This window comes from Lepidochelys olivacea, assembly GCF_965140295.1.
Source record: "Lepidochelys olivacea isolate rLepOli2 genome assembly, chromosome: 1".
Lineage (NCBI taxonomy): Eukaryota > Metazoa > Chordata > Testudines > Cheloniidae > Lepidochelys > Lepidochelys olivacea.
This window is the reverse complement of record NC_140411.1, coordinates 64,058,451-64,080,009: the sequence shown is the minus strand read 5'-3', so window position 1 is coordinate 64,080,009 and position 21,559 is coordinate 64,058,451. Positions and strand designations below refer to the sequence as shown.

General features: G+C 39.3%; 1 protein-coding gene across 1 annotated transcript in view; it reads left to right on the top strand.

The window, feature by feature from the left end:
• Positions 1 to 21,559, top strand: part of DGKH (diacylglycerol kinase eta) — a 252,206-nt gene that overhangs the window by 181,288 nt on the left and 49,359 nt on the right. The window contains 9 exon segments of the mRNA XM_084643173.1: positions 4,127 to 4,233; positions 4,960 to 5,085; positions 6,010 to 6,112; positions 7,938 to 8,100; positions 12,507 to 12,615; positions 12,893 to 13,032; positions 15,191 to 15,278; positions 18,004 to 18,089; positions 19,841 to 19,940. Of these exon segments, the coding sequence (XP_084499299.1) occupies positions 4,127 to 4,233; positions 4,960 to 5,085; positions 6,010 to 6,112; positions 7,938 to 8,100; positions 12,507 to 12,615; positions 12,893 to 13,032; positions 15,191 to 15,278; positions 18,004 to 18,089; positions 19,841 to 19,940 (1,022 nt within the window).

The window sequence follows — 21,559 nt, the reverse complement described above, 5'->3', positions numbered from 1 at the left end:
AGGACATGCAGATTTTTCAATGCAGTATAATTAATAAATCAGTCAAGAAAATGAAATATCTTTAATGCAAAACCATGTTATAACAGGTTTCAGAGTAACAGCCGTGTTAGTCTGTCTTTGCAAAAAGAAAAGGAGTACTTGTGGCACCTTAGAGACTAACCAATTTATTAGAGCATGAGCTTTCGTGAGCTACAGCTCACTTCATTGGATGCATACCGTGGAAACTGCAGTAGACATTATATACGCACAGAGGCCATGAAACAATACCCCCTCCCACCCCACTGTCCTGCTGGTATTGTTTCATGGTCTCTGTGTGTATATAATGTCTACTGCAGTTTCCACGGTATGCATCTGATGAAGTGAGCTGTAGCTCACGAAAGCTCATGCTCCAATAAATTGGTTAGTCTCTAAGGTGCCACAAGTACTCCTTTTCTTTTTGCATGTTATAACAGAGATGTTTGTTTTCAAAGCAAGAGGTCCCATGACAGTGTATTATTTCTCTAGCTTTATTTCTATTATACCTCATAATTGCTATAGATTTTAATTATTGTATCTGGCAACAGATGTTGGTGCAACTGTGACAATGCTGACTAATTAAATGGTCTACTTGATTGCTTTTCAGGGAAAAATGTTATATATTACAGTTAATCAGAGAACTATACCAGACAATTTATACTTTTTAAAATTATACTATATATTGTGAATAACCTGGTTTCTGACTGGCTGCATTTTTCCTTTCCTTTCCTTTTAAGCTTTATCAGAAAATTGTCAGTTGACATCCAGAGATATACAGAATGCTACAGAACTCATTTATTAATCAGCCCCAGTATCATTTGAGATAGGAGTGATTAAAATGTCACATTTGCAAAGCTCTACGTTAGTTATGGTTGAATTCCACTTTTCTTTATAAATGTTATCTTTAAATGGTGGCATTGCTAAAAGGGACACTATGAATGATTTCATAATTTAAAGAAATTGCAAGTCTTCTTCCCAATTATTCATTTGTTCTTTTCCAAAGGTCATTGTTCCCACCACCCTTATTTCTGACAGTGTTTAACATACAGGATGGCAGGCATTGTTTTTTGGTAGTGGGTGGGTTTATAGATGTGGCTGTCTTTAGGCAGCCTTATTTGAAGATGGACAAGAGGCAGGGTGTTCAGAGAGCACATGTGAGCGGTCACTTGCCAGGGTATTATCCACTGTTCCTGACTGGATACTTGCCTTTTTACTGGAATGCTGGGGATAAGTAGGTTTGAGTTACTTTTTGGTTGGTTCTGAGTCTGAATTTGCAGGTCCTAATTAGCACGCATAGCCCTAGCCAATCAGGCAGCAAGCCATCCAGGTTGATGAGACATTGGACCCAGAGCCATGCTATCTGATTGGATGGTAGCTCTTCCAATGAACTGTAATGAATTGAGGACGTACAATTATTTCCTACCTCTCATTCCCATCACTAGAGCATCCACATTCTTCACAGGTGGATTGGATCTGCATAGCAAGTTCCTGGTGGACCTCATGGAGTCTTCATTCCTTTCCTTTCCCTTCCAAGGTTACAGGAAATTCTGCTTGGGATATATACATAGAAACATTTGTTAAAAATCATTTCAGGTATGCTGAGAAATGCTTTCCTTGCAGCATGCTCTAGAGGTGATCGTATTATGAATTAGTCTAATCCCCTCGAGAAAGTTGTTCTACAGCAGAGCTCCCTCCTCCTCCCACTCTTGTGTTTGTCATGGCTTTCATACTCTGCATTGTTTCAGAGTACAGCTGTTTTAGTGGGTCATGGCGAGGATGTGGGGTATGATGCAGCTTGGTCTTCAGTTGCTGATTGCTTTATGGGTCAGGGCCAAAGCCTTGAACTGGCAAGAGAAGCAGACTGGTAGCCAGTGGAGGGATCAGTCCGCAGTGTGATAGCCTCACAACAGCCTGTCCCCCTGAGGTTTGCTGCCGCGTTCTGCCTGAACTGGAGCCTTTGCATTGATTCCAGCTTCAGGCCTAGATACAGGGCTTGGTTGGGATTCCCTTTTCATGCTCTCAAAGGAGTAACAGGGCACAAGGAACCCCCTTACTCCCTTGTATGGGCTACCTACAATGTAGGTCTGTTTGTAGGAGTGAGTGGCCTCCGTGGGGTTGCTGCTCCTGTATAGGAGGACAGGCAAGGTTGGTGAAGTGGGGAGCCTTGGTTCTGCAGCCCCTTATTCCCACCCATGTGCTCACCATCGCTATTGAGCTGATGTACAGGGGGAAGTAAGCTGCTAGGTCCAGAAGTAGCACCTGGAGCAAGAGTCAAGTAGGCTTCAAATTGTGACTGAGTCAGGTTCATTTCTGGTCTGCTTCTCAGGCAGTACAACTCCACACTGCCTCTTACTTAGGGCTCATGGTTGACTCTACAATTTAGTCCACAGTGGTTTTGCAGGTGACAAAAGTGTGAATCACTGTGTGTAGTGCTGCTCTTGTTCTCATGACCCCACATTCATGGACTGGATTTTCAAAAGCATTCAGCACCCACTGTCAAGGCTATATTTTCAGAAGTGCTTAGCTCCCATTCAGATACCAGATTAAGTGGTGGATTTTCAAGTGAGCTAAGCACATGGGGTACTCTTTGAAAAGTCTTCCCCAGGCTGTTCCAGTGGAAAGTGCAGAGTGCTGATCACACTGAAAATCCATCCCTTATTTCTGTGCCTCAAGGGGAGCTGAGCGCTTTTGGAAATCTGTCACCAATATGGGTACTGAGCATTTTTGAGAATCTGGCCCTATTCCTCTGGCTAAGGAGGGCTAGATATAGATACCGCTGGAGCCCATGAAACTACTGCTACTGCCCATGCTCTCATAAAGCTTTTATGGTTATTGCAAATATAATTTATATAAAGTTCTATAAATGGAATGATCTCATATACTTCCACTAACAAAGACTCAAATGTAATCCATCAGTCTGTTTGGTACAATATGATTTCATTACATGGTATGCTAATTATATCAAACAAAACAAAAATTATTCAGATTTTTAAAATAAAGCCACATGCACGAGGCATATGTATAATATATTAAAAAAAACTATGGATTTTCCAAATAAACCTATTAAAAATTAGGTTTGTCCTTACTCAGGTAACCTATGAGAATCAACAATAATCCCCAGCCTATTGAATAGACAAATGCCCTCCTAATCCTCCACCTTCTCAGAAGTCTACGAAAACAGGCCTTCTATTGTGCCGCAAAGGGCTATGTTGGACAAAGAGGAAAGTTTGCTCCAGTATAAAGTTCCTTCTCTGCAAATGCCCGGCAAGCATTTCCTTCACATTTAAACCAGAGCGCTAGCTGCTCAAATGCCTCAGGTGATTTCAGCTGCTGCTGTCACACAGAGACACAATTTCTCAGGTAGCCAAGACTCAAACAATTACATTTTTATAGGTCAAAATAAGTACACTGAATTGCACTTGGAAATTTAATTGGAAGCCCCTGTGAATCTCAGAGGACAGATATAATATGCTCCTTCCATGAATAACTAAGCAAATTTGACTATTGCATTCTGCATCTGTTTAAGTTTCCAAATGGTCTCCAAATATAACCTCATGCAGAGTATTCCAATTGCAGTAATTCAGTTTTAAGGTGACAAAGCCATTGATAAATGTAATGAGGGTTGCATTCAAAATATATCGAGCAAGACATTTATGCTGTCTTTTATAATGGCAATTGAAATTTTTTTTAAAAGCTACAGTATAAAACAATTGCATTTTTAAAAGTAATTAAAATAACTAAAGTTTTACAGATGAATAGTTGAGAAGAGCAAGACTACTTAAGACTGCCATTCCATGGTTTGTCTGTAGATCTTACAGAATTTCAGAGGACACAGAATAGTGAGTAATCTTGCAGCCAGCAAACAGCAGTCTGTAATTCCCTAGACGCAGTTCAGCAAGTAAAAGGCAGAGTGAGAGTTTGAACTCTGAATTTTCTTTATTTTAATTAGTTTGTGTTTTGTCTGAAACAGTACATGAACATGTACTCCTCTGTTTTATGGAGTGATTTGAATTTGACTGAATTTCTGAAAATTTAACTGTTGATGTAATGCTTGACAGAGACTGCAATCAGGGAGTAGATAATATAAAGTGCATTTGTCTCTTTTTTCTAGTGTGTAAATTTAAAGCACATAAAAGGTGTGCAGTCAGGGCAACAAATAATTGCAAGTGGACTACGTTAGCCTCTATTGGGAAAGATATCATTGAGGACGAAGATGGTGTAAGTATTATTCAGGCTTTCAATACTTCACAACAGTTAATTGTTTGGTGGGTATTTTATTTTATTTTTTAATTGGCAAGTATAGAAATGTTAAGTGACCCATTAAAGTTAATGGTAGTTAGCTGTATTGCTATAGATACTATATTAAAAGCCTGATAAAGGGGCTCTTCAGGAGATGCATTTACCATCAATGGGCTCTAGAAGGAAGAATTCCATGTTACAGAATTCTGGGGGAAGTATGGACGGATCCTCTGAGCTTTGAGAATTGCTGTGAGAAGCCCCTCTCTTTCTCACCTCAAACTTGAGCAAAGAAGTTGTATTTGTGTTAGTCTTGTTGATATGCTGTTTTCTTGGCCTGCTTTGTCTACTTGTAACTGACACCAGTTTTCCAGAAGATCTGTTTGGAATTCATTGACATACAGCTTGTAGTTCTACTGATACATGTAACTGTTAAAATTAAAAGTAGAAAATGTAACAGTTTTTTTGTGAGTTGTGTCAAAGTAGATGAGTTAAATTTACAGCCACTGGCATATAATTCTTTTCTAGAAGATTAGTGCTAGAATTGCCAAAAATATGCATGCATACAGAAATTTACATATCTAGATATTGGTGCAAAGAGTAAATTAGAAGAAAGTTTCAGGAGGATGCTGAATTACTGATCTTTTTGTAGTTTTAATGGCAAATTTCCGTGTAATGGTATTTAACTTTATAACAACTTCCTCACAGATAGCTATGCCTCACCAATGGTTAGAGGGTAATTTGCCTGTTAGTGCCAAATGTGCAGTCTGCGACAAGACCTGTGGCAGCGTTTTACGCCTCCAAGATTGGAAGTGCCTCTGGTGTAAAGCTATGGTAGGTATCATATGGCTTGTAAAAATGTCTTGGATTCTGCCAGGATGGTTATTTACCCATTATTCTCATTTTTCATTATTTAACCTTTTGGAAGGGAAGGGGACCGATCAGTTCATAGTGAGTGACCTGGACAGATGTGTAACATTCATAATCTAGAATGTCTCTCCCACTTGTCTGTTGTTTTTAATAGGTCCACATATACAGGTTTTTCTTTAATAGTCCTTGCTACGTATCATGTATCCTTTGCATTTCTCCTAACTCCCTGAGGCCATGGTCTAAAGCTCACTGAAATCAAAGGGAGATTTTTTGCTTTTACTTCAATGGGCTTTGGATCAGGCCCTTAGTACTTCATCCTATACTAGAGGCCCATTGTGTTTCGAGCAGGTCATCTGCTTGAATAGTTGGTGACATACTCTGTGCCCCTTATAATTATATGTATGTCTATCATTTTGGCTTCCTAGTCTCTTCTAATAAATATAAAACTAATTGTCTTTAATCTATCCTGAAATATATAATTGCTGAGACTTTGTTTCCCTTGTTCCTATCTTCTGTAGTATTCTTCATGTGGTATAGATTTAAATTCTCCATCTTTCTATCACTGTCTTCTCATCAATGTATAATTGCATTTTTTCCCTTGATGCCTTTATCTCTTGTTAGCTTCTCTCCTGCAATTCGGTGCTTTTCCTAGAAGTGGGAAATCGGCAGAATTTTTAAGTATAGTAGTGCATTCAGAATATTTTGTTTAGAAATAGATAACTAGATCTATGGTTTAATGTTTGTATATGTTTGAATATACTGCAATATAGTCTGTTATACATTACCCCATCTCTGAATAATATCTAGCTACTGTATCTATTGCAATTTTACCATAAAATGAGATTATATGTTGGGAAGCAATTATTCATTTAACTTATTTTTCCTCAGGTTCACACTGCCTGTAAAGATCTGTATCCTCATAAATGTCCGCTTGGACAATGTAAGGTATCCATCATACCTCCAACAGCACTCAACAGCATAGATTCTGATGGTACGTAGTATAACGGGGCCATTAGTAGGAATTCTGCAGTTATGGTTTCACTGAGATTTCTACCTGAAGCAGGGCTAAAATCCCTCTTTTTCACAGATAAATTTAGTCTCCAAATTTAGCACAATAACTCTTCAGATGGTAATTGAATTTTCCATGTAATTATTTTTTAGAAAAGTCCGTACTAGCTTACAGAGGAAATATTATTAACTGCTCCCCTTTAAAAATTCTGTTCTCATGTTTCTCTGGGATCCACCAACGAAACAACCAGAGTCCTTGAAAACTTCACACACATGCATTCTGACATGGGCCACTTTCAAAAAACACAAAGAATGATTTTTTTAACTCAAAATTAAAGAGTTTGTGTTATGCAGATTAGCTTACTGAACTCCTCAGATGCACTCTCTTCTGATGTTTTTGAGGATAAAAAAAATAGTTTCCATTTTCTATCAAAATTTTATTTTAATCAGAAACATGAACAGATCACCATTAAAGGTAGTGAAAATTGAAAGGTGCGCATTGCTTGTTCGGGACAGAGATGAGCTTGACTGTAGGTGTGGGAAAGAAGGTGAAGCTGAGGTTGGGAAGATGAATTGTTGAGTGGAGTGTTGAGAAACAACTGTTTTATTATATTTTTTTTTATACTTTGTGTTGGTGGCATATGCAACCCAACTACCTTACCTCTAAGTTAGGCACTTTTTTTTGTATGGGATTGATATAAATGACTGAATACTGGAGATGTTCACTGACTCTGAACTTGCTGTCTAATGTCTTTGGCTGAAGCAGTGAAATTGCTGCTATTTATTATTCATGCTAAGAAGATTGCTTTCATTATAAGTGCAATTAGATTGCTTACCATTAAAAAATATTGTTTTAAATTATGCATTAACAGAAAGTGGAATTATATTAAACTTCTTATACTTTCAAAGTCCATTTTTTTAATTCATTAGAACTGATAAGATTTTTAGCTTTCAGATTTCTTTTTAGACAATTAAAAAGAGACAATTGCTTTATTCTTGTCTGAAATGAGAGTCAAAACCTGGCCACATATGGCCTGATTCAAAGTGGTGCTGAGTATCCATAACTCCCATTGGGCCCTCAGTGAATGTGATTTTCATGACAACACTGTCCATTAGCACTGTTTACTAAAGTCCTGATCCAAAGCCCATTGAAATCAATTGAAAGTCTTGCAAAGACTTCAGTAAGCTTTGGATTAGACCATAAGGGTGTGTTGTTCTGTCCTTCCATTATAATTCAGCTGTATGAATTCAGTCTGAAATAAAAGTTTCCATGCAAAGTCTCAGTTGGTAGTAATTTAACAATATAACATTTTGTTGAAATGTATGGGGGTTCTTAGATTTGGTGGGAATGGGAACTTTTGTAGATTGGAGGACTCAATTGACACTACTGCACTCTGGTGCAACTTAATGGAAGCTTTAAAAAAAAGTCAGAAAAAATTATGTTTTATATCTGGAAAATGTATTTGATGGTATGGTGATGTGTGTTGGAAAAAATTGCAACATTCCATCAACCCACATTTTTGCTGTGGAAAATAAAGCTATTTTCTTTTGTGTTTTGCTAACTTTAGACAAAAAATTCAGGTAAAAATCCAGGAGACAAAAAGCAAAGTAGTAAATTTGAAGTAGATTTAATATAACAGTGCTATTCTCCTTCAGGCTAATACTCAATTCCGTTTTTGCATTATGCATCATATGATAGCATCCCTTTTGTCCTTTCATCCATTTTCCTCCTCTTTCTCGTGATTTCTCTTGAATGTGTTCATATATAAAGATCTTATTTATTTCATTCTTTCTAACTTTGTTCACAGGATTCTGGAAAGCCACATGCCCGCCATCCTGTGCCAGTCCTCTTTTAGTTTTTGTTAACTCAAAGAGTGGAGACAATCAGGGAGTAAAGTTTCTTCGTCGATTCAAACAGTCGCTAAATCCAGCTCAGGTGTTTGATTTAATGAATGGAGGACCTCATTTAGGGTAATGAACTTTGCAATCTTGAGCAAGCCTTTTCAAAGGGAATTGAGTACAAAGTGACTCAGTTGTTCCCTAATTATAGTATTTTTTTACAAATCTCTGATATTTGCTTTCCTATTAACATTTGTAATGGATAAAGTTAAAAATTTAAAACACCAGTCACCTGTAACTTCATTATCAGTTCTGTGGGTGTGTAGGATTTTATTTATATTTAATAAAGATTCACTTGAAATTAAAGATTTATTCATATTTCTCATGGACTGCTGGCTAGCTCCAGGCTGTGGTCTCTATGGCTGTGTCTACACAGCCTGCAGCAGTGACAGACTGGGGCTTGTAGAGCTTGTGCTAGCTCTCTAAAAATAGCTGTGTAGACAGCGCTTTGAAGTTTTGACTGGGGCTGGAGCTCGGGCTCTGAAGCCCAGGGAGGGGGCTGATCTGCCACAGGCTGTGTAGACATACCTACTAAGGCCCTGATTTAGGAAAGCAGTTAAGCACATGCTGAAGTGCTTTCCTGAATCAGGGCATTATACACAGCTGAAAGAAATTTGTTGTTTTTTGTGTGTATTTTCAACATACAGTTCAGCCCTGATTGGCAGCTCATTGTGAATATCTATATACAGAAATATGTATGTGTAACTATTTCTGTAATGTCTTAAAATAGCTTTAGAATAATATTCTAAAAAAGCTTTAGGGCAGGTCTGTACTACCGGTAAAGCTGATCTAACTTACGTTACACAGGGGTGTGAAAAAGCCCCTGCAAGAGCAACACAAGTTTCGCACTGTCCACACCAGTGCTATGTCAGCAAGAGATGCTCTCTCACGACATAGCTTCTGCTTCTTACCGCAGTGGAGTAATTATGCTGACAGGAGAACGCCCTCCCATTGGCATAGCGCGCCTTCACCAGGCATGCTACCGCAGTGCTGCTGGATCAGTGCAGCTGCCCCGATGTAGCGCTGTAGTGTAGACTTGCCCTTAGAATTTTGGACACAAATGGCACTTTGAAAATACTGTAGGTAATCATGTGGTTGGTTAAGTACAATAGCTTTTCACTACTAGAGACCTAAATTCAGGTTACAGTTTAGGTCACAAATGCAAATGAGTTATTCTGTGAGCTTTATGCAGAATTTATCATGTCTTTGTTTGAGACAAAGCCAGGACTGAAATAGCAGAGGTAATGCAAGACAAGGTTTAAGTAAATTGGTAGAGATATAGGAGGGAAACTTGCCCAGTCTTTGCTATATTTCAAGCTACTTCAATGCTTTCATAAAATACTAAATTTATATACAAATGTTTGTGACCTAAACCGATTCCATTCAAATATTGCTTTGTGATGAAATGGCCTAGTCATGTCAGGTAACACCAAGTGAATATATTGATTTTACATTTTTAAAGATGCAGAAGTGGGAGTGCTGAGAGCCATTGAATGAAACTGTAAACGTTGTATATAATAGAAACCACTACAAGGCAGGGGTGCTACTCTACCCCCTCACCCCTAGTTCTAGCACTTACGTGCAGAACTATGTTTCTATGATAAAAATTTAAAAATCCCCCCCAATAAAAAAATGCATGTATCTATATTTATATTCTCTATATCTATATCTGTAACTCACTTTCCAGCAAAAAGAAAAGGAGTACTTGTGGCACCTTAGAGACTAACCAATTTATTTGAGCATAAGCTTTCGTGTAGCTCACGAAAGCTTATGCTCAAATAAATTGGTTAGTCTCTAAGGTGCCACAAGTACTCCTTTTCTTTTTGCGAATACAGGCTAACACAGCTGTTACTCTGAAACCTGTCACTTTCCAGCATAACCCTAATTTAGATCCAGACTTAACTTAAACATCCTTTCCACCTAATATTTCACAGCGGTCTCTTGCCAGAGGAAAGAGAGAGGAAGCTTCAATTGAATTGGACAAGCCATTTTTGAGAGATGAAAATTTGAAAAATGAATCTTAAGTTTTTTAAAAGTCTGAGGTTTTTGTAAAGTTGTATCTCAAAAGCACCTTGGTTTAAATACTTGACACAGTACTAAAGTTGGGAGGTGATTCACTATGGCACTGGTTCCCAAACAGGGGTCTGTGGCACCTGGTCTATTAGGTGATGCTGATAACTTCTTGTTTTCAGCTATTAGAAAGGCAAAATCTGATTCTCTGTATAGTGTGCTTCTGGAGGATTATTTCTGTTCCTGGCATGGCAAATATCATTTTGGCATCAGCTTTGTGATTCCAAACACTGTTTGAGAAAAGTAATATTGTCTTGTTTTGAATATACATCTGCCTATTATACAAGATTCATTATTTTCATTAGAAATGTCAAACACTTCATAGACTATCAGGGTTGGAAGGGACCTCAGGAGGTTATCTAGTCCAACCCGCTGCTCAAAGCAGGACCAATCCCCAATTTCTTCCCCAGATCCCTAAATGACCCCCTCAAGGATTGAACTCACAACCATGGGTTTGGCAGGCCAATGCTCAAACCACTGAGCTATCGCTCCCCCCATGTACACTGGCCAAACCGGACGGTCTCTGTGCAAAAGAATAAATGGACACAAATCTGACATCGGGAAGCTTGAATTAATGTGCAAACTAGATACCATTAACTTGGGTTTGAATAGAGACTGGGAGAGGCTGGGTCATTACACATATTGAATCTATTTCCCCATGTTAAGTATCCTCACAGCTTCCTGTCAAATGTGCCATCTTGATTATCACTACAAAAGTTTTTTTCTCCTGCTGATAATAGTTCATCTTAATTAGCCTCTTACTCCACTTTTTCATGTTCTCTGTGTGTGTGTGTGTGTGTATATATATATATATATATACACAGTGACAAAGCTCTGTCCTTGCCTCTGTGGGTCCCGCATTTCCTGGCAGATTTCATTAGCCTCAGAGGCTCACTGTGACCATCCACATAACTCTTCTCTCTCTAGAGACAAGGGTCACAGTCTACTGAGCCATTTTCATCATAAGCTAGCGAGGGAGATGAGGAGAAGTTATCCTTCCTTGCACAGTCTCTGTTGTCTCCCAGTCTCAGTGATTAATCAGGAGGCAGTGGCGGGGGGAAAGAGCCCGGGCCCACCCTCTACTCCAGGCTCCAGCCCAGGGACCCTAATAGTATCCGCTATGGTAGCTGACCTTTTAGAAACATGACATGAACAATTCCCTGGGCTACTTCCCCCACAGCAGCCCTCACTTCCTCAAGCTCCACTTCACCCTTACCTCAGGGTCTCCTCCTTTGTGCCTGATATGGTGTATACTTCTCAGTTTCTCCAACAGCACAACTTCCTCCCACAGCTCCTGACATGCACAACCACCTGACTGACTGGGAGGCTTTTAACTGGTTTCAGCCAGCCCCTGACTGGCTTCAGGTGTCCCAATCAACCTAGCCTTCTCCCTGCCTTCTGGAAAGTTCTTAATTAGCCCCAGGTGTCTTAATTGACCTCGAGCGGCTGCCATTTCACTTATCCTGGTACCAGGGATTTGTTTAGCCTGAGCTAATATATCTATCTCCCACTACTTTTCAAAAATCTGACATTCACATTATATGCTTCTTTTAGAAATAATGCTAAGATGATACGTGTTCTGGAAAAAAAATGCACAAAAATACCCAGCACTATTTTTATCATTTAAAGAATCAGTATTTTTTTAGCATTTCTCCCCTTATTTTCTCTGTTTTCCCATTCCTGCTCTCTCTCCTCTTTGATCTCTATTTCTTCATGTCTCCTTCTCCTTTCCTCTTAGTCTCTCCTCTCCATTTGTTCTCTGTCTCCTCTGTCCTCCTTTTCTTTATCCCCTACGGAGAGTATTGTATTGTATATCTTGGCAGAATTTGGAGAACTGAAGGAACTGGAGGCAGGTAAAGTCTATGAGTAGAAACAAGATATTGTTTGAAGATCCAGTATGAAATATATTCGCTCTGTTTGCCTTATATACTCATGAGCACCATGTCATGTATAGTCATTGATTTTCCTTTGGTTTAGAAAAGTCACAAGTTGGCAAGGGACATCCACATTCTGGACCACACCCTGCAGTCATTACTTAACCTTTACTGGTGCAAAACTCCCATTGACTGCCATGGTGCCTCAAACATCTGACTTTGATTTGCATTCTCAGAGCATGGACTCTATGGTTTGCCCAGTATTCTGACAAACCTCATTTTTAAAAAACCTGAAAACTGTGCATGATATCTTAAAGGGAAAAATTTCATTAAAATTCTGCATGTTATTTCCCAGAAAATGTGGTAGAGTATATTATAACAGACAACGTATAAGTTACATATGGTGAAGTAGTTGGACTTATCTATATCCCTATTATCATAAAAGCAAAAGCAGGCACCTATGTACCCCACAGGCATTTTCACTGAATATCCATTAATGGGCATGAATTCTAACCAGTTGCATTTTCCCTTCAGTTTACGGTTATTTCAGAAGTTTGACAATTTCCGGATTCTTGTATGTGGTGGAGATGGAAGCGTTGGTTGGGTTTTGTCAGAAATTGATAAACTCAGCTTGCACAAACAGGCAAGTGTATGTACTTACTTTTTTTTTCTCCCTTTTCCCACAGATAGGTAGGTAGGTAGGTAGAGAGAGGGCCAAATCCTGTAGTCCTTACTTAATCAACACTCCCACTGAAGTTGCTGGGAAATTTGAACTGAATATAGACCATAGGATTTGACCTACAGGTTTGAATTAGTAATCAGCTATATAATTAACATTTGCTTCTTGAAACATTTGTGTTAGTTCATGCTTCCAGTTCTTTTAGTTGCAATAAAAGATTTGTTCTTTTGCTGTATTTCAGTGTCAGCTGGGAGTGCTTCCCCTTGGTACTGGAAATGATCTTGCCCGTGTCCTTGGTTGGGGAGGGTCATGTGATGATGACACACAACTTCCTCAGATTTTGGAAAAGTTAGAACGAGCCAGCACTAAAATGTTGGACAGGTAAAAATATAAGTATGTATGTGTATTTGTGACAAATTTCAGAAACATTTGCCTGGGTTTCTAATGGCCTAAAACTCTTTCTCAGCGGTTTAATTGTTGTTTGTTTAAACAGCTTAAAAGGTAGCACATTAACAAAACCCATCCCCAGTTGAGTTCATTTTCTTAGTTCTGTTAAGACTTTCTTGGTCCAAAAGCAACTGTTCTCCCTCTTCCTTGTTTTGCATGAGAGCTGCATGCCTGCTGTGTTCATTCATATAGCAAAGGAAGATCTTTGAGTTTTTAAAAAACAAATTGGCTGTGCTGACAATCCAAGGAAGACATCATACCCTATTGTTTATTAGTGTGTATATGTGTTTTGTACACGTGTGTGTATGTATGTGGATATTATAAAATAACTACATACTACCCCCATTCCCATGTCTCACACAAAATCAGGAGTCCTTTTTAATGTGAACTCCTCATCTGATCACTTAATCATTTTACAACATAAAAAAGTTCTTGTTATTGATCCTTAGTAATAACTTTAATGTAGGCATTCAGAAACGTGCCTAGAAGACTATTAATAAATCACTTTTTTCTGTTTTAATTAAAAAAAACTTGGTCACTTCTCCCCATAAATTCCATAGACTGTTTCCAAGGTCATTTTTTGGCAATTGCTTGCTTTCTTTTGCATATATTGAGGCATTTTAGTTTTAGCAGTTTCATACTGTCAGTGCTATGCAATACTGTGCTATGCCAGAAAGAAGTTGGTATTAATGAAGATTCGTTGTCCCAGAACTGTTCTAGATTGAGGTGTCAGTTGAGGAGATTTTGGAATAAATTGATAAACTAAACAATAACAAGTTACCCGGAGCAGATGGTATTCACCCAAGAGTTCTGAAGGAACTCAAATGTGAAAATGCAGAACTACTAACTATTGTACGTAACCTATCACTTAAATCAGCCTCTATACTAAATGACAGGTGGATAGTTAATGTGACACTAATTTTTTTAAAAACAGCTTCAGAGGTGATCCTTGCAGTTACAGGCCAGTACGCCTAACTTCAGTACCAGGCAAATTGGTTGAAACCACAGCAAAGCATAGAATTATTAGACACAGATAAACATGGTATGTTGGGGAAGAGTCATTATGGCTTTTATAAAAAGAAGTCATGCCTCACCAGTCTATTAGAATTCTTTGAGGGGAGTCAACAAACATTTGGACAAGGGTGATCCAGTGGATATAGTGAACTCAGACTTTCAGAGAGCCTTGGACAAGGTCCCTCACCAAAGGCTCTTAAGCAAAGTAAGGAGTCATGGGATAAGAGGGACAGTCCTCTCAAGGATCAGTAACTGGTTAAAAAATAGAAAACAAAGGGAAAGAATAAATGGTCAGTTTTCACATGGAGATAGGTAAATAGCAGAGTTCCCAAAGGATTTGCACTGGGAACAGAGCTGCTCAACATATTGCTAAATGATCTGGGAAAAGGGGTAAACAGTGAAGTTGCAAAGTTTGCAGACTATACAAAATTACTCTAAAATACTGGGTTAGGTGGACCATTGGTCTGACGCACCATGGCCATTCTTATGTTCTTATCTCAAAGTGGTTTAGAAAGGAAAGTAAGTATCATTAGTCCTCTTTTACAGATGGGGTTACTGAGGCACAGAGAGGTGTGAAGTGACTTTCCCAAGGTTACACAGTAGGTCAGTAGCAGAATTTGGGAATACTAGCCAGGTCTCCTGACTTCCAATCCAGAGTCGTATCCAGTGCACCACACTACCTGCTATAAGTATCTGATGCATAATGAAAGTTGATGGGAAGTTTTTATACAGGAAGTAATTTGGATATCATAGGTAATACATGTTAAATAATTAAACAGTGAATTGTTGTGAGATGACAACAAATTCTCATAGCTCAGTGCCTTGACTTCAAGACTTGCTGATAATTCACAACTCCCACTAACTTTCTAATAAGAGTTTTTGTTGTTCAGCATGCGCAGGGTGAAATCCTTTTTGAGGCTGAAAACTCCAGGAAAGACCCCTGATGTGTGTGATTATTTAGTAATTGGTCACTGAATTTTCTTTCTGTTGACAAGTGGAAGTGTTTGTTTTGTGGATGTTCTTAGAAGACTCTGATAATTTGGAAAACTTCAAAAGCTGCTGCTTCTATTTCCTTCAGATGGAGTATAATGTCATATGAACTGAAATTACCATCAAAGCCTTCTATTCTTCAAGTTACTCCAGAAGAGGAATCTGGGGAATGTCAGGTGAAGCTTTATTTTACATACACTTAGCTATTTGAGTGACAACACTGAAAAGATAACGAAAACAGTTCTGAGAAGTGATACAGGAAATAAGAAGTCTCTTTAATTGCTCTTTAAGTCAGATCTAGTTCATGTCATAAGTATATAATATAATAAGGTTTCCATTTCTTGGTTAAAATATTTCATATGATTTTTCCAAAAAAGAGTGAGGTGAGTGGATGGCCCTCATCAGAGGGATCAGAAATAACTCATACCAACAGTGCAATAATTTTCTTGTAAAAGCAAACATTTACTAGTATATCTTGAATTTGGGAAAAATTAAATGAGAGGTTTTTTGGGAAGGAATCTGCTTTCTTGCCAAGAATAAAGGCATTTTGGACCTGATGAAAGTGCCTTACAGGACTTCATGTTCTCCTCTCCCCTTTTTGTCCATTCAGAAGTCTCCAAATAATTGCTAGACTGGGAATATCCTAATACAGCTTTCAAACTAGCTGCCTACCTCACTGCTATTGTAGCATCGATCTGGGGGTGGAATGAAGTGTTGTGATTAAATTCATGTGGTATAAAAATGTAGTTATGTCTGGAAATGGTAAAATGTCACCCTCCTGCAAGATTCCATGCAGCTATCAATCTTCACTTGAGAATGCTTGAGAAACAGAAATTAATTAGTAGGTTGCTGATTAATTTAACCATTCAAACAGTACCAAATCTATTTGGATAGTCAGGAGTTGTTAAACTCTGGGAGCTCATTAGATAACTGAGATGCAGAGAGGCTGGGGTCCCAACAGCTGAAATTCTACTGTCCTTTTGCAGTGGCGCTGGAACACGTTTTACAGTGAGGGTGCTGAAAGCCAGTGATCCCCCAACTTTTTACCTCTTCTCCCTACCCCACAGAGCTGGGGCCAGGAGCAGGGTTGTGGCTCTGGGAGGGGGGCACACAGACAGGGGTCAGGGGGCCAAGGCTGGGACCACAGCTGGGGATGGGAGCAGAGCCCCAGGTGCAAGGCTGGTGGCAGCCAGGGGACCCCGGGTGCAGGGCTGATGGCAGCTGGGGGCCAGGAGCGGAGCACCTGTATTTCCCATACCTATGGTCCTTTGCCACACAACTCTGTCACCAGTGGGATACATGTCAGTAATGCACTGCAGAGTTTAGGTATTCTTCTAACATTTTGTAGAACAGTCAGTGCCTTCAAATACATCTTCATCTTCTATAGTTAAGAAAAAGAAAATGTATGGAATGTTCCAGTTATATCTTCCTATGAAATTGTTAAATTTAGTTCCAAGTAAAGCTAAAGAAACTAATTGTAGAATACTTGTAATCTTAGTATTTAGAGACTAGGTACCATAGGCCATTTTGCTAACTGTAAGTATTCTGAATATAAAGGATCGTTTTCTTTTGGGCACCTTGAACTCCCCCACATATTAATATTTTCTGTATGGTTTAGTTTGGGTTAAACTGAATTTTAAGTATTTGAAACAGTAGAGACTAACAGACCAATCTTACATTATGTGTTGTACCAAATTGCAGCATTGATTTAAAATGGTAGATATTCACACACACACACTCTCTCATTGTCATCATAACCATTTCATTTGGGCCACATTGGGAGCTCAGACATCAGTGTTTGTTCTCCCATGCTACATTTTATTTATTTTCTCTTTAAAATTAAAGATGTTTCATATCAGAGCTCTGGAGCTAAGGTGGGTGGATAAAGGAAAAGAAGGAATTATGTTTCTACTTATTCCAGACATGAATGGAAACCCAAGTAACTAATGTTTAAATCTCAAGAGCACACAGTCATTTTGAAGCAGAACTTAGATTTTAAACTAAGAGCTAGATCCATACCTGATATGGACTGCCCACCATTAGGGACAGCGTGGAGCTGCACCACCCTAGAGAGAGTGTCAGGAGGCAGAATGGCTCACTGGTGCACAGAGAAAAATCATATGCTATTAAGGTGTAGCTTGCTTCTCCTACATGCTGGTGCAGGGTGAGGTCTATGGACATGGTTCTGGTCCATGATGCCTCCCTACACCCTCCCTGAGCATAGGGGGTGCAGTTCTGTGTGATCCTTACGCAGACTGTGCAAGCGGGGGGCATGGGAGGTCTCTGTGCTCTTCCCTGAATGCATCTACATGAAGGCCAAGCAGAACTTGGTGACAAATGGTTTATTCACTAAGGGCTAGGCTTTGATAGTATACCATTTTAGAAGCCCATACTCCACTGCTCACCCTATTCACTTCAGTGGGACAACTTGTGGAATGAGGTACTGTTCAGTACTAATTAGGATTTCAGAAGCTGGCCCTAAAACTGTGATTTATTCCCAACCCATTGATTTAGTTGCAGGGTATCTTTCACTTTTTTCTGGAAAAAAGATTCTGACTATTATAGATCTGAAATCTGTTCAGACCATCATCTAGAAAAATAGGATGATATTGTTGGCTATGGAGGGTGATAACTTAAAGGAAACCTTTAATTGGATTTTTAGCACAGAAAAAACGATCATTAATTTTTTATCCAGAAAAGAGAGAACTCTAATTCAACATCTCACAGTCACTGTGATTTTGAATATTAAATTGCAGCTAAGGGGAAGCATCTGACCTTTCTGCACTAAGTGTAGATCTAATATTTTGGAAGTAATCCCACTTATCTGGGAATATAATTACCACTTTGTGTTAAATGCTAACACGGGTGGAATATGAACACTCATTTTTGCTGCATTTTCAGATATCTGCTTATGAGGATTCAGTTGCTGCTCATCTCACAAAAATCCTCAATTCTGATCAACACTCAGTTGTCATATCATCTGCCAAGTGAGTTGATGATTTTGATGTATAGTGTGTGGGATAAATTCCTGTGTACCATCTACATATATGAACATTATAACCTTTCCAGTAAGCTCAAATTCCTTCTGACTCTTGATCAGCTAGTTTGACCTAACAGTATCCTGATTTACATGTTATAAAGTACAGTTCGTTTCTTTTTATAATTATGTTGTATTGTATAATTATATTGTATGTGTTAATGTAATTTAAACAAATCAATCACACAAAAATCTTAAAGATCATGTAATACAAAAATCACTTAGTTAATTAAGACATTAGTATACTGAGTTAAAATGTAAGCCATATTGTTATTTCTGCATATAAGAGATCTGGTTTACTTAAAGCGGTTTTGTTGTTGTTCATATCCTTTCTTTTAGAAGCACACACATAACCATTGTAGAAGTAGGAGTCTGCAGCTATATGTAATAATTAAATATGAGCTCAAGCCATAAAATTTTGATACCAAATTTGAACACCTCTATATATGAGGGCACATCTCTCTGGAAATCATGAATCCTATATGAAATGCTAGTGTTCCATTTGACCTTGCTGAGAAAAAGAACATCAGAATGGCCATACTGGGTCAGACCAAAGGTCCATTTAGCCCAGTGTCCTGTCTTCTGAAAGTGGCCAATACCAGGTGCCTCACAGGGAATGAACAGAACAGGTAATCATCAAGTGATCCATCCCCTGTTGCCCATTCTCAGCTTCTGGCAAACAGAACCATGGACAGCTCAATGTGGGCAGGGACCAGGGGAGCAACAAAGGAGCTCCTGGCTGCCTGCTGGGACTGAGTAAGGACTGAGCCTGGGGAGGGCCACAGGAAGATAGTGTCTCCAGAAAGGAAGCTCTGGGGATATGACCTCATACCAGGGCCAGGATTACTTAATGACTGAGCCCAGGGAGGGCTAGAGAGACACCAGCCAAGGGGTGGTGAGACAGGCCCCTTGTGGACTGTATACCTCAGAAGGGGTCCGTTCTGATACACATACACAGTGTGTGTGTGACTCAGCGGAGGGCTGAGTCACTGGAAAACCACCTGGGAACCACTGAGAGGGGTCACCAGAACTGAAAGACTGCAGACACACCATACCAGAAGGGGGCACTCTCGAGAGGTGAGTGCTGGCCCAGTACAGACCCCTGTACCCATTTAGAGTCTCACTGAAGTCTGCATGAGTGCAAGGGTCTGCCCATGTGGAATGATTTGCAGATTGGCCTAAGTCCATAGAGGGAGCACAAGTTGCTATCAACTCTGCTGGTATGGTTGATGATACTGATAATGAAAGGTATGCAAACAAGGCAATAAATAAAAATGACCATGTTAATGTCATCTCAGTTAGAAATAGAAGGGAAAACGGAAGGAAGGAGTAGGGAACCAATGTGTACCAAAAGGCACTGGAGACTTAAAAAGAAAAATATAAAATCTACTTTTAAAAATGATTTGATGGTGTCCCCTTTACAACCAGAATGGTTTACAGTAGTATACACTATAGAGTAATGGTTATAATTGTATTGGTTCGTCCACTTCCACCTGTGAAGTGTGTGATTTTAAAACTTTCACTATAACTTTTTCTTAATGTTCTCATGCAAAAGAAGCATGGGAGTTCTCTTTGAGTTTGGTGGAATTGTAGTAAGAGAACCAAAAATAAGTTAGTAATTAAAAAATACATCCAATAATCAATATTAATAGATGCATCCAGTTCATTTATTTCTATTTTACTCCCTTTTTTTATCCAAAGGATATTATGTGAAACTGTAAAGGACTTTGTATCCAAAATAGGGAAGACCTATGAAAAAACAATGGAAAATGCAGAGGAAGCTGATACCATGGCCATTAAAGTAAGAACTTTTCATAACATGTTTTTTTCCAGCTACTATTAGGTTTTTAAAATTTAATGAAAATTAAAGTAATTCAGGGGACTGGGTATTGTAATTCAAAAGTAGTTTAGGAGACCTGACCCTATTCTCAATGAGGTCAGTGGCTATAAGTTGTTTTTCTTTCCATTAAAGGGACCAACTTTACATTAGAAAACAATCTATTAAATTTACTAAAGATGACCTTTTTTCTTTCCCATTCCACAAAATAAAAACAAGACTCATAGACTTTAAGGTCAGAAGGGACTGACATGATCATGTAGTCTGACCTCCTGCACATTGCAGGCCACAGAACTCCACGCACCCTCTTCTGTAATACACCTCTAACCTCTGGCTGAGTTACTGAAGTTCTCAAATCCTGATTTAAAGACTCCAAGTTACAGAGAATCTACCATTTGCACTATTTTAAACGTACAGGTAACCGGTGCCCCATGCTGCAGGTTCTCTGCCAATCTGACCCGGGAGAAAATTCCTTCCTGACCCCAAATATAGCAATCAGTTAGACCCTGAGCATGTGGGCAAGACCAACCAGCCAGACACCTGGGAAAGAATTATCTGTGCTAACTCAGAGCCCTCCCCATCTAGTGTCCCATCACCAATCATTAGAGATATTTGCTGTTACCAGTATGATGGGACTGCAGCTACATGCCATTGTAGGCAGTCCCATCATACCATCCCCTCCATAAACTTATCAAGCTCAGTCTTGAAGCCAGTTAGGTTTTTTGCCCCCACCGCTGACCTTGAAATGCTGTTCCAGAACTTCACTCCTCTGATGGTTAGAAACCTTCGTCTAATTTCAAGTCTAAACTTGTTGACGGCCAGTTTATATCCATTTGTTCTTGTGTCCACATTGGTGCGTAACTTAAATAACTCTCCTCTCTCCCTGGTATTTATCCTTCTGATGTATTTATAAACAGCAATCATATCTCCCCTCAGCCTTGTTTTGGTTAGGCTAAATAATGGACCTTTGATGTTATTGAAAAGCTTATCAATTGAAAAAAATATTTATTTACTTTTCAGTTAATAGAGAGCATGTATCCTAGTCCAGGGGTTCTCAAATTTCATTGCACTGCAACCTCCTTCTGACAACGAAAATTACTACATGACCCCAGGAGTGGGGACCGAAGCCTGAGCCCACCAGAGCCTTGCTGCCCCGTGGAGGTTGGGGGGAGGGGCAAACCCAAGCCCTCACTGTCCTGGGCAGGGAGGTTGAAGCTCAAGGGCTTCAGCCCCAGGCAGGGGGCCTGTAACATGAGCTTCGGCTTTGGCCCCGGGCGGTAGGGCTCGGGCTTCGGCCCCAGGCCTCAGCAAGTCTAAGACAGCCTTGGCAACCCCATTAAAATGGGGTCGTGACCCACTTTGGGGTCCCGACCCACCATTTGAGAACTGCTGTCCTAGGCATATATTGGGAAAGTGTGTAAAATGCATGGTTACAACCACAGTCATTTGCAGAAATATACTGCTGTTGGAATTGACTTCTCTCTAAAAGGGAGCCAATTAATTGCAATAAAACAATGGGATTGTGAAGAGAAAATAACCAGCTGGAGGAGGGGAGACAATAGTACATATAGTGGGCCAGGCTG